General features: G+C 46.8%; 1 protein-coding gene across 1 annotated transcript in view; it reads left to right on the top strand.

Annotated features, from left to right (window-relative positions):
* The window catches only part of hdac8 (histone deacetylase 8), a 32942-nt gene that overhangs the window by 5305 nt on the left and 14869 nt on the right, over positions 1-12768 (top strand). The window contains exons 4-7 of the mRNA XM_042340761.1: positions 2812-2953; positions 7822-7934; positions 11416-11493; positions 11591-11699. Coding sequence (XP_042196695.1) covers positions 2812-2953; positions 7822-7934; positions 11416-11493; positions 11591-11699 — 442 coding nt within the window. The remainder of the gene's footprint in view (positions 1-2811; positions 2954-7821; positions 7935-11415; positions 11494-11590; positions 11700-12768) is intronic.

Raw genomic sequence — 12768 nt, 5'->3', positions numbered from 1 at the left:
GCCCCCGTGAACTAGCACAGAACACGGGTTGTGTGTGCAGAGCAGGTTTATAATGTGAGGAGCAGAGATATGTTGGCTCCGTCTGCTACTGGTATAACGGCTCTATTGTACTGCTCCACAGAGAGCAGGGTGCTGGGTCATGCCTGAGATTCCTCACACAGTGAGCTCTTCGTGTCTTGAGACAGAGAGAGAGAGAGAGAAAGAGAGCGTGTGAGTCCAGTGGGGGTGTTGCAGGGGAGAAACTGACCATTGGGGTAGACAATGAGGAGACGTCTAGCATTTCAGAAAAAGGGGTGGATTGCATATGATTGTCCCCAAGTCACTCCATTCGCCGGCAGGGCAAAATGTTGGGCAAGTTTCCTTTACACGCCTCTGTTTACCGAGGAGTAAGTAGGAATCTGGTTGTTAGTTGATTGGCGGATCGCTTTTCCAGGGGTAATAATTCCTTCAAAAAAATGTTTTAGTATTAAAATAGATATTATTATAATATTATATTATTGTCATTATTATAATTATTATAATAAATTATTATTATTACTATTATCCCACGACTGGTCCCACTCCATCATGGAGGAATGTGAGCTCATAGAACTCTCATTCTCTTTCACTTAAACCTGATCTGACAAAGGACCTTCTGTGGGATTCTCAACAGCCTATATTGGAAAGAGGCAACAGACAACCGTATCGGGTACTTGTGCCCGGGTAAGATTCCCACTGCTCCCTCTATCCCAATTGGCCTTTGAGAAATGCTCTCTCCGTTGCTCTCTGTGTACAGGAGACCACATCTCCAATGCATGGGAACCAGCCCTGAACTCTGGTGTTTACAACTAGATAGATTGATTTGAAGTGTGGGGTGTTGGGGTGGGGGGGGAAATCTGTGTTTGTGTGTGGTGGGGGGTTAGGGTTAGAGTTAGTGTCTGGATATAAAGCCATAGTATCCAGTTACTCTAACACATTCATGCACTCTTTGGCCGGATGCGCAAGATGAGATGATGTGCTTGTTTGGTTTTGGAAAGCCTGACGGGACCCACCGGGACATCAGACCACAACCCTCTCTTCTCCCACGTCTAGTGCCCAATTGAATAATCCAGTCGTTCAGGATAACCGCCAGCCAGGAAACATCCAGCCCTGCATCCTCCCGCCCACCCTCTCCGCATTGTTCTAATAATAGCAGTTTGTGATGTGAAGACAGTAGCTCCTGTTAACAGAGTTGATTCCTGGCTGTTTAATAATAATAATAATCCTTGCATTTGATATAGCGTCTCATCACGTCGTTGAGACATCTCAAAGCGCTTCGCACAATATACTTTAAAGTGAATTGACTGTTTATTTTGTGAGCGAAATCACAGCAGGTTGGGTTGTAAAGCTGCTTTCATCGACCCCATTCTGTTTTTCTTTCCGAATATTTTCTTATCCGTTTCTACGCAACCCCCCTCCTGTACCGCCGATAATTCTACCACGTCCACTTTAGTTTTACATTCCCACTGCAAAGTCCGGGAGTCAGGAGGTTATAAGACATTTAACCCCTCGTGCACTGTGGCCTGAAGTCCAAAGGGGCTCTTTTATCGATTTTTTTCTCTCTTGCTAATATCCTACATTCCCCTTCCTGCCCTGAAGGGCTTAGATTATTTTTTCCTTCAGTGGCACCCTGTGCATTCCCCCAAGTTTCCATTCTTCATTTATGAGCCTTGACGGTTAATCTGAACAGGTTATTTACCTGTGGGTGGATTGGGGAAGTTGAGCCCAATCTGGCACTAACACAAATATTTACAGCAATTGGCACTGTTTAGTGCTCAGAATTTTTCCCTTCCTGAATCCAGAGCATATTTTTATCTCCAGCTGAGACCAGCTAACTCAGCACTAACTCAGTGTTGGAACCCTGAGTCTGTGGCTCAGTGCTGACAGCTCTTTAATGCCTGTGTGCTTCGTATAAAAATAAAAGTCCTTGTATTTGATATAGCGCTTTATCACGTGTTTGAGACATCTCAAAGTGCTTCACTGAATATACTGTTAAGTGAATTGACTGTGTATTTGTGGGCGAAACCCGGTAGACAATTGTGCACAGCAATGTCCCACAAATAGTCATGAATTGAGTGGGGGGAGGGATTACCCTAAGATCACCTCATAGCGTTGTAGCTTTGATCAGTACAAGGTGTGTGCGGAGGAAGGCCTGTTGTTACTGAACTTCAGAACACCAGTGTGCACATGGACTATGTGTGGGAACTTACTCCTCCACTGTACATTAGTTCCCAGCAGTAGACTTGGGAATGGTGCCTCCGGCAAAGAGGGAATTATCCATGTCCACGCAACGCTAGTGAAAATAAGTTTTATCATGTGAAGTTGGACCCAGATAAACATCAAGGCTACTCCTGTGGTCACAGACTAATCCATTTTTCGATAGGAACAATAAACATCAGAGACGTCGAGTAACTCTACTCCATCACAGTCTCCTGAATTAAAGTGGGACTAAACATAGGCACCAAATGCAGATGTATTGCTCCTAATGGGGTTATTCTGCTATGTCGGACCTTCAGCCTTTCTGCCCCATCCTTTGGAACTCCACCTCACAGGTCCTTCACCTCGCCCCCTCCCTTGCCTCCTTCAAGACTCATCTCAAGACACCCTTCTTCGATCGCGCTCTGTTCAGCCTCCCACCTCCACCCCTCCTGGTCCAAACCCCAGCTCAGGTGCACATCCTTGACAGTCCAGCACCTTGGGATATCATCCCGAAGTGAAAGGCACTGTGTAAATGTAATATTTTATTGTTGTTTTAATTGTTGACTGATTTCTCCCCATCTCTGCCATCTCCAGGCTATGACTGTCCTGCTATCGAGGGAGTGTTTGACTTTGCTGCTGCAGTAGCCGGGGCCTCTCTCACTGCCGCTCAGTGCCTGATTGATAAAACCTGCCAAGTTGCCATAAACTGGCCTGGAGGCTGGCATCACGCAAAGAAGTAAGTGCCTTCCCCCACCCCTGGCAGTGCTCCTGAGGACCTCACTCAAGAAAGGCTACGTATGAGACACTGGCTGTTCATTACTAGTTTACAATGGGAAATCCAATTGCAAACGTGTGACAAAAAGATTGTTGGTGTTAGTAATCCTTGCGTGACCGACCTCGCTGTGCGTGCGATTCTCAGCCTTTCAAAAAGGCCTCGAGTAAAGTAATATAAATATAATTCTTACATTTGATACAGCGGTCGAAGGGACCTGCCCTGAAGGAGGCAAGGGCGGGAGAGAGGCGAAGGGATTGTAGGATGGAGTTCCAATGGGTGGAGGCAGAAAGGCTGAAGGCCCGACCACCGATGGTGGGGCGGGGAATGTGGAGCGGCCGGAGCCTGCTGAGCGGAGGGAGCTGACAGGTTGATATGGGTTTAGCAGCTCGCAGAGCTAGAGAGAGGAGCAAGGCCATGGAGAGCTTTGAAGGCAAGGGCGAGGATTTTGAACTCTATCCTCTGGGGTATGGGGAGCTAGTGGAGCCGTGCAAGGATGGGGGTGATAGCGTCACGGAGCACAGTGTTCAAAGAGAGCTCCAAGACCTTTCCACTGTCCAGCTTAATAATATTGCATGATAATCTTAAAGCGGCAAAATTCCGACTGACATGAAACATTGAGAAGAGTCGAGCCTTTTATTCCAAAAAGCTTTACATGAGTTAAGTTAGGTCGCAGACAGTGTGCCTGCTCTCACGTTATCTGGCACCTGTTTTTATTTATTTGTTTTGGGCAGCCCTGGGGGCACTCGTCCTTGGGCGGGCAGCTGGTTTGCATTTCAGCGGTCCTCACTCAGACAGCTGGTCCGCTGGAGAAGGGGACATTTTATGTTGTTTTCAGCCAGTGTCCAAATCCCTGAACAGGAGAGGCCAGAGAGGGGTTGGGCAGATAGAGAGAGAGAGGCACACACATGCACACACACACAAAGGGAGAATAGCCAGGCAGATAGTGAGACTCATCCACAAGGCAGGGTGGGGGCTGGGAGCTGAGAGAGGCTGGCAGATTGAGAGACGTGACGTACTTATCAAACGAGAGGAATGAAGAATGAGGAGTCAGACCCACAAACTCTGATAATCAGGCAGATCAGTAAATGTGTGGACAGAATGAGTCGGGCAGACTGGAGCGTGGTGGTGGGGGGAGAGAACCTTAGGATATAATAAAGTGGTAGAAAATCTGAGTGTGATCTCTGAAGAGACCTGTGAATCAGAGAGAGAGTAGCTCGGTGGGGGCTTGGAAAATTAAGTGACCTGCAGACTGGAGATAGCCCTGGCAGATGATAGACCAGTAGATTGAGCGAATGAGGCAAGATAAGCACAGGCCACATTAGGAAACACTTAAATAAAGAGCATTTTAATGATACATAATGGTACAAAGTGCTTCACAGCAATTACTGTCAGCCTGGCTCAGCACTTTCACCTCTGAGTCAGAAGATTGTGGATTCAAACCCCACAGTGGGGCTTTGAGCTCACAGAGCAGGCTGATACTCTTGAGTACAGTGCTGGGGGATCACTTCATTGTCAGAGGTAGCGTCTTTCCGATGAGATTTTAAACCCGTTCAGGCAAATGTTAAAGATCCAGCACTATTCAAAAAGAGAAATATTTCCTGGTGTCCCCCAGATATTGATGTGTACAAATAGGCTGCTACTACCTCCTCTTCGAGCGTGCCTTTGGTCAGCCTCCTATCCCTAGCCTCCCTGCCCTCTACCCCTCCTGATCCCAACCCCCTGCTCGAGGCAAAATCCCTGACTATCCAACATCTTGGGATGTACTCCTGACGGGAAAGGCGCTGTACAAATGTAATTTGTTGTGGTGTTCGCCTTCATTGCACTTTACAGTAAAATCTTTAAAACCACTTAAGACATCGCAACGAGGTGAAAGGCACTATATTATGTACTAGGATTATTCTTACGCTACTCTCTAATGTAGTGACTGCTTTTGTACAGAAACGGAGCAGCCACACACATACACCTCTTTTGTCCCCCTGAGAGTGAGCTGAAACTCTCCATGAACAATTGCCTCGAACAAACTACAAAACAGTCACTGCTTGCCAGTTATTACTGTAAACCAGTGTAAGATTTTAGGACATGAGTAGACACTGTATATTTCTACAGTGTATCCTGTGAAGCACTTTGAGACATTTCAATGATGTGATAAGGCGCTACATGCAAGGATTGTTATTATTATCTTTCCCCTCCTCACGACTCCTACCTCCAGCTCAGGTAGGATCGTTAAGCCTCGGGACGTCCTTCCAATGTGAAAGGCGCCGTATAGGTGTAAATTTATACTGTATCATACTGAAGTCTACACTTAATTGATTTCTCTGAGTTGTGAGGAGGTGAGAGATTTGTCGATCTGGTTAACATTCTGCCTTCTATTTTCTGAGTTCACGTAGCCACTAAACATCGTTAAGAGACATGTTCTGGGCAGGTCTGATGAACTTTGTGGAGTTACATGGAAATAAATCCATCAGCTCCTCTCATCATTGCCACTGAGGCAGCACTTTATCGCTGTTGTCGACTTCGAGACCGAGGCTTCGTACTGAGACCAGAGTTTGTCGGTGACTCTGAAGTCTGCTGTAAAAGTGTCGCTTGTGCTGGGAAAGGGGAGAGACCTTCTTCCACAGTGAAGCTACCGCTAGGGTTAATGTTTTACTTGGTGCACCCCAGGTTGGGTGCAAGTAGCACAAGAGATAGACGTCTAGGTTTGGAGTGATTATGGGATTACCCAGGGCATTACCCCAGCCTCTCCTAGAGAAGGTGACAAATACAAATTTACATTTATATAGAGCCTTTCACGTCAGGAGCACGTGCCAAGGCACTCGGCAATCCTGTCTTGATAATCCAAATAATAATTTGATATAGCGCCTTATCACATCATTAAGATAATAATATTAATCCTTGCATTTGATATATGGGACGTCCCAAAGCGCTTCACAGAACACACTGTAAAGTGAATTGACTGTATATTTGTGGGCGAACGCGGCAGCCAATTGCGCACAGCAATGTCCCACAAACAGTTGTAGATCGAAAATGACCAATTTATTATTGTTTTTGGTTTTGGAGGATTATTATTAGGCTCTGTGTGGAGTAAGGAAACTTGCCCGAGGTTTCGCCCTCTGCCTGGATTGAACTCAGGTCTCTCACTTGCAAAGCGAGTGCTCTAACCACTGAGCTACAGGACTCCACATGTTTCAAATATATTATAAAAGTGGATTGACTCTGAGCGAAACGATGCAGCCAATTGCACACAGCAGCGTCCCACAAACAGTCGTGGATTGAGTAACTTTTTTTTGGAATTATATATATTAATTTGAAGGGATTATTATCCCCGGAAAGGGATCCACCAATCAACTAACAACCGGGTTCCTAGTTACTGGGTAAACAGAGGTGTGTGGAGTAACAAAATTTGCCTAAGGTTTTGCCTTGGCTGGGAATCGAACCCAGAATCTTTTACTAACAGGCGAGTGCACTAACCACTATATTACGGGACTCCTAACAAGGAACACACATTCATATGGCGCTTTTCACTTAAATGTAATGTATTGAAGAGCTTCACAGAATGAGATGAATCATAACTAGCGTTAATGTGTTATTGTCATAACGTTAATTAATGTTTAAGAGCTCGAGACGCCACCTCATGTAAAGGGCACAATTTAAATGCAAGTTGTTGTTGAGTGGGGAGGCGTTGGGCAAGAAGTGGCCCCACTTAGCCATACAGCAGCTCAGCTCTTGCGAACACTGAGCCGCAGAGTTGATTCACTTAACAATGGAGGAGTCCGATGCCAAGCCGGGGAGAGGGAGGAGGTGACCGTAACAGCAACATCCCACACACTGACGAGCCAATTAACTAGAATTTGGGGGGTTAATTAGGATGAGGAGGGAATATTACTCTGGAGAAAATCTTTGGAAAAGGGAGAATCCCTTCACATTCACCTGAATTACAAGGCAGTTGGGACCAAAATGAATGACTGAGTCGTAAAAAGGGATGGTGATCTGGAAATAATTAAGCAAACAAGCAATAAGTTTGGATATAATACAGATTGTGGCTGCGCAGGCAAACTGGGCCAGCAATCTCTACGGTCAACAATGAGATGAGAAGTGAAATAATATTAATAATAACCCTTGCATTTGATATAATCACATCTTCGAGACGTCTCAAAGCGCTTCACGGGATATACTGTAAAGTGAATGGACTGTATATTTTATGGGCAAAACGCAGCAGCCAATTACGCACAGCAGCGTCCCACATAACAGTCGTGGATTGAAGTGACCAATTTTTTTTTGAAGGAGTTCTTACCCCCGGAAAAGCGATCTGCCAATCGACTAACAACCGGGTTCCTACTTACTGCTAGGTAAACAGGCATTTGGATTAAGGAAACTTGCCTAAGGTTTCGTCCTGTTCAGGAATCGAACCCGGGTCCTCTCGCTTGCAAGGCAAGTGCTCTAACGACTGAGCTACAGGAAATGAGCAGAAATGTCAGGGTACCGTTCTCCCCTCGCTTCCTGCTCCTCAGTTCCTTTGGAAACAGATCTCTCACCAAGTGCTGATATTTCTCAGATATTTTCCCTTTAATCTCAACGGGACCCACTCACTTGTGTGGAAACACCCTGAAAAAAGCTGCATCACTTCAAGGGCCTTCTCTTCGACCGCACATTCAGTCACCCTCCTACCCCCACCCTCCCCACCCTCCACCCCTCCTGATCCCAACCCTCAGCTCAGGTGCAAATCCTTGACTGTCCAGCACCTTGGGACATCTCCCGATGTGAGAGGCGCTGTGTAAATATAATTTCCTATTATTGTTATCACACCTAATCTTTTCTGGTGTTCACCACAGGGACGAAGCCTCTGGCTTCTGCTACTTGAACGACGCTGTCCTGGGCATCTTGAAGCTCCGCGAGAAGTTTGACCGAGTTCTGTACGTGGATCTGGACCTGCACCATGGCGATGGTAAGCCTGAGGTTGTCCGGGGGAGAGGGTGGGCGAGAACTGGCCCCACTGTAGTCATACAGCAGCTCAGTTCTCACTAACACTGAGCCGCAGAACTCTCCAGTAGCCTGGTTGGCTGATCTCAGATGCAGCTTCGATTGGCCCCGGTGTTAGGGAAGAGCAAATCAACAACAACTTGTATTTATGTAGTGCCCTTCACTTAACAATGGCGGAGTCCGACACCAAGTCAGGGAGAGGAAGGATGTGACCTTAGGCACGATCGAAGAGGAAGGTCTTAAGTTATTGTCTGAAAATGGGGAATGAGGGGGCAAGACGGAAGGGTTGAGGGAGAGAGTTCCAGAGTTTCGGGGTCTTGCAGCTGAAAGCACGGCCGGCTATGTGGAGTAGAGGACAAGCTGGGGGCAGCTGAGCAGAGGCGACAGGTTCTGGATTGGGAAAGAAACAGATCGAAGAGGTAGGGAGGTGCCAGGGCGTGAAGGGATTTATAGACGAGCGTGAGAATTTTGAAGTCCCATCCATGCTGTGTGCCAGTGGAGCCTGGTGAGGACTGAGGTGATGGGGGTGGAGAGGAGAGTTTAGCGTGGGTGAGAAAATGGGCGGCAGAGTTTTGGAGCAGTTGGATTTTGTGGACAGTGGAGTTGGGGAGACCAGCGAGGAGGGCATTGGAATAGTCGTGGTGGGAGGTGACAAAGAAACCTCCCTTCAACAAGGTTCTCACCCCAGAGGGTCTTGTGAACTTCACCTTACAAACATGGTCTGAAGAAAGTGTCTTAATTTGAGATTGTGCAGAACAAAAGACACAGTCGTTCCGCTTTACGATATTTTGAAGCACTTTGAGATGTCTGAATGAAATGATCCTTGCTATATCAACTTCAAGGATTATTTATTTACGTGTTTATTTATTTGGGGTTTCCTGCAGTTTTTTTTGAAAGCCAGCTTTGAAATGTAGGCCGACACGACAATCTTCCAAAATTCTGTACTATCTTTCATTTGAAGACAGTGATCAGCCAGGGTTCCTGTTGCTGATGGCTATTCAGTGGTGCTGGGGTTGGGGGGGGGTGTGAATGAGGACAGAGTTAATACTCTGCACTGATGGAGGGAGGAGATTCTGCCAACCTCAGCCTCGCACTGAGAATGGCTGAGATTCAGGAAAACTCTCATACCATCTCCTCAGTCAGGGCAGTTTTTCTATTGGAAAGTCGTTGAGACAAAAAAAAACATTTTCTCAGTATTGTCTGTGTTCCTGTCCCCCTCTCGCCCCCCCACCCCACCGCCCTAAGCTCAGCGCAACCTCAGAACTGCTCGGAAAGGTTTCATGGAAAGAGACACAGACCTCGAGATGACACCCCGATAGCGTGCTCGCTGCTGTTTTTTTTTAATTTGTTTTTTTCCAAACTGCACTGGCAAGAGTTCCTAACAAGGTTCTGGCTGGGTGGCCATCTGTTAGTGCTCCGGAAAATCAAAGGGTTTTATGAAGTAATTTACTGGTAAAAGTAACTTTAAAGGCGTAGTTTGCCTGTGAGATCAGCGCAGTGATTTACAGCAGGCGGACGGGTTTATCAAGCCTGCCCCAGCACACCTGGGCCCTATTAGTGGGATTCATGCCTCATGCTTTCCATGCACAGAACAAGATGGTGGCTAATGAGCGCTCACTCTCATTTCCCAACAAACAAATGATTATACCAAGCGTCTCACTGTTTGCTTGTGTGTTGGAGTTTAGGGGTGTGGAACGCTTTAACTGGCGTGTGGTCGTTTGGAATTTGTTGAGGAATTTTGAGCTTTATTGTAGGAGTTTCCATATGTATGTGACCTGCTTGAAACAAACTCTCAATCTGGTTTGGATACTTCTAAACATGGTGGTGCGTTTTTTGCTTAAGTCAGACGCCCGGCTGAACCCCCAAAAATGGGTGTGTTAATAGTTTAAAGGTGTGTAACAGTTTAAATATGTGCAACGGTTTAAGTATGTGTAATGATTTAGGGGGTCACTAACAGTTTATGGGCACACACACACTGGATATCAAATGGGAGCAGGAAGCCTGGCTTCTTTTTTTTTGCACCTAACCAGGAGCATTGAGACCCATTGTGGTACGCTGACTGAGATCAACTCACCCAGCTCACACAGGCCTGCTTCATGTCCCCATGTTTGTTTCTGGTAAACTTTGAGGGCTGGAGGAACAAACACATTGGATAGCAGACAGGTGGATATTAAAGATCCCACGGTACAGTTGTAAAGAGAAGGGAGTTTCTCCTAGTGGAGAATCCCTCGGGTGAATTAGTCATTGACGTTATGGCTGTTAATAATAATAATAATAATCCTTGCATTTGATATAGCGCCTTGTTCAGACGTCTCAAAGCACTTCGCAGAATATACCGTAAAGTGAATTGACTTTACTTTGCGGGCATCATCGAAGAATTTCTCCTGATGTCCTGGCCAATAATCACCCCAAATAAAAACAAATTGGTGACTCACTCCGTGTTTCGCCCACAAAATACACAGACAGTTCACTTTACAGTATATGCTGTGAAGCGCTTTGAGACGTCTCAATGAAATGATAGGGCGCTATATCAAATGCAGGGATATTAAAAAAAATCTAATCTCAAGGGTGTATTGCACGTCACCTCAGCAATAACACTTCATTGTGCGTCTCTAACACCAACAACAAAATTACATTTGTAAAGCACTTGTCACGTTGGGAGGATGTCCCAAGACACTGGACAGTCAGAGTTACGGACCCGAGCTGGGGATCGGGGTGGGGGAGGGTGGAGGGCAGGGAAGGAAGCAGGGAGATCGAAAGCACGGTCGAAGAAGAGGGTCTTGAGATGGGTCTTGAAGGTGGCGAGGGAGGGGCCGAGACAGAGAAACTGGGATGGAGTTCGAGAGGGTGGGGGAGAGTGGCAGAAGGCCAGCCCGCCAATAGTGGGGCGAGCGAGGCGGGGGATGTGAAGCAGGCCAGAGCCTGCTGCGTGGAGGGAGCGAGCAGGATGGTAGGTGGTTAGGAGGTTGTAGAGGTAGGGGGGAGCAAGACAGTGGAGGGCTTTGAAGGTGAGGACCAGGATCTTGAACTGTATCCTCTGCGTGATGGGAAGCCAGTGGAGTCGGGCGAGGATGGGGGTGATAGGGTCACGGAGCCTGGTGCGGGAGAGGACATGGGCTCCAGAGTTCTGGATGATCTGCAGCCTGTGGAGGGAGGAATTTGCATAGTCGAGCCTCAATGTAATGGAAGCATGTATGAGAGTTTCAATGGCTTGTGTTGTGAGACAGTGGCAGAGCTGAGTGACGTTGTGGGGGTAGGACTGTGGGATGGAGTTCCAGAGTGTGTGGGCAGAAAGGCTGTAGGCCCGCCCACCAATGGTGGGGCGGGCAAGGCAGGGGACAAGTTGGATTTGATATGACCAATACATAACAAATACACAAGTACACAAGGATTATTATAAGCACTGGACGCTATTTGCTAACGAACCGCATACTCCTGTTCTCCAGGCGTGGAAGATGCATTCAGTTTCACATCTAAAGTAATGACCGTGTCTCTTCACAAGTACTCCCCTGGATTCTTCCCAGGTAAGTCCATCATCTCTCTTTGGGATTGGGGCATCTGCACATATTTCCTGGCATCTTCCTGGCAGCCTCCTTCATGGTCTCTGTATGTTTCTTCAAGGCACGGGCGATGTGAATGACGTGGGAATGGGGAAAGGGAGGTACTACACCGTGAATGTCCCACTGCAAGATGGCACTCCAGACACCCGCTACTGCCAAATCTGTCAAAGGTAGGAGCTGCCCCCAAACCTGATCATCACACGTCTGCTTTGCCGTGAAACATTGCACAGAGGGATGGGAACTCTCACCGATGTGTTGAGGCACTATATCAGATGCAAGGATTATTATTATTATTGTATTATTACAATAATATTTGTTCCGTCAACGCTTGATTTCAGTGACTGAATCCCCAGGCCTGGCACCGCTGTCTATAAACAGCCTGTAAAGACTTCAAGCTGGCAAATGTGAAAACCGGTGAGCGTGGAAATAGCAGAAGGTGAACCAGCCTGTGAGATCCATTAGTAAATAATCTGTGGGAGTCTTGACCTAAATAACTTGTAACTTTGCTGCTCGTCGGCTAGGAGGTCAGGATGACTCATTGAGTATTTGTTGTTGTATCGCTGTTTGCACTGTGTATTTATAGAAAGGGGAATTTTTGACAGCAGGCGCAAGAGGACAAAACAGCAGGAATGTGGGAATCAGAGTAAGTCTGGTATCTGTTTGTAACTCTAATGGACAACTGAAGATGAGAAGTTATAAGACTCTCAACAAAATAATAATAAACCTTGCATTTGATTAGTGCCTTATCAGGTCATCGAGACGCCTCAAAGCACTTCACGGAATATACTGTGAAGTGGATTGACTGGAATTTGTGGGCGAAACTCGGCAGCCAAAAACACACAGCAGTGTCCCACAAACAGTCATGAATTGGGTGACCCAATTTTTTGGGGGGTGGGTAATTATTCACCCCCCCCCACTGCCAGATAGTCAGGAAGCTAGTCTTTAACTGATCTTTAACTGGTAATGCTGGTCTTTAACTCTCTACTGCTCATTCAGAAATGCCCAGCTCTCTGAAGCCTGTCCCATTGACTTATTTCACATTGTGTAATTCCCACATGAATTCATTTCCAAGGCTCGGCGTCTGGGAATGAGTCCGTATCCCACGACACAGGGTCTGGGAATGAATCCATGTCTGTGGCAGTTTGTGGGAATGTCGATGTGATGCATTGCCAAAGTTACCCACGTGCTACAGGGGGCATCATCAGGAGCCTGATTATACAAGCCACATACAGTGGAGAC

This window comes from Callorhinchus milii, unplaced genomic scaffold (genome assembly GCF_018977255.1).
Source record: "Callorhinchus milii isolate IMCB2004 unplaced genomic scaffold, IMCB_Cmil_1.0 Scaffold15, whole genome shotgun sequence".
NCBI lineage: Eukaryota > Metazoa > Chordata > Chondrichthyes > Chimaeriformes > Callorhinchidae > Callorhinchus > Callorhinchus milii.
This window is presented reverse-complemented; position numbering and strand designations above follow the sequence as displayed.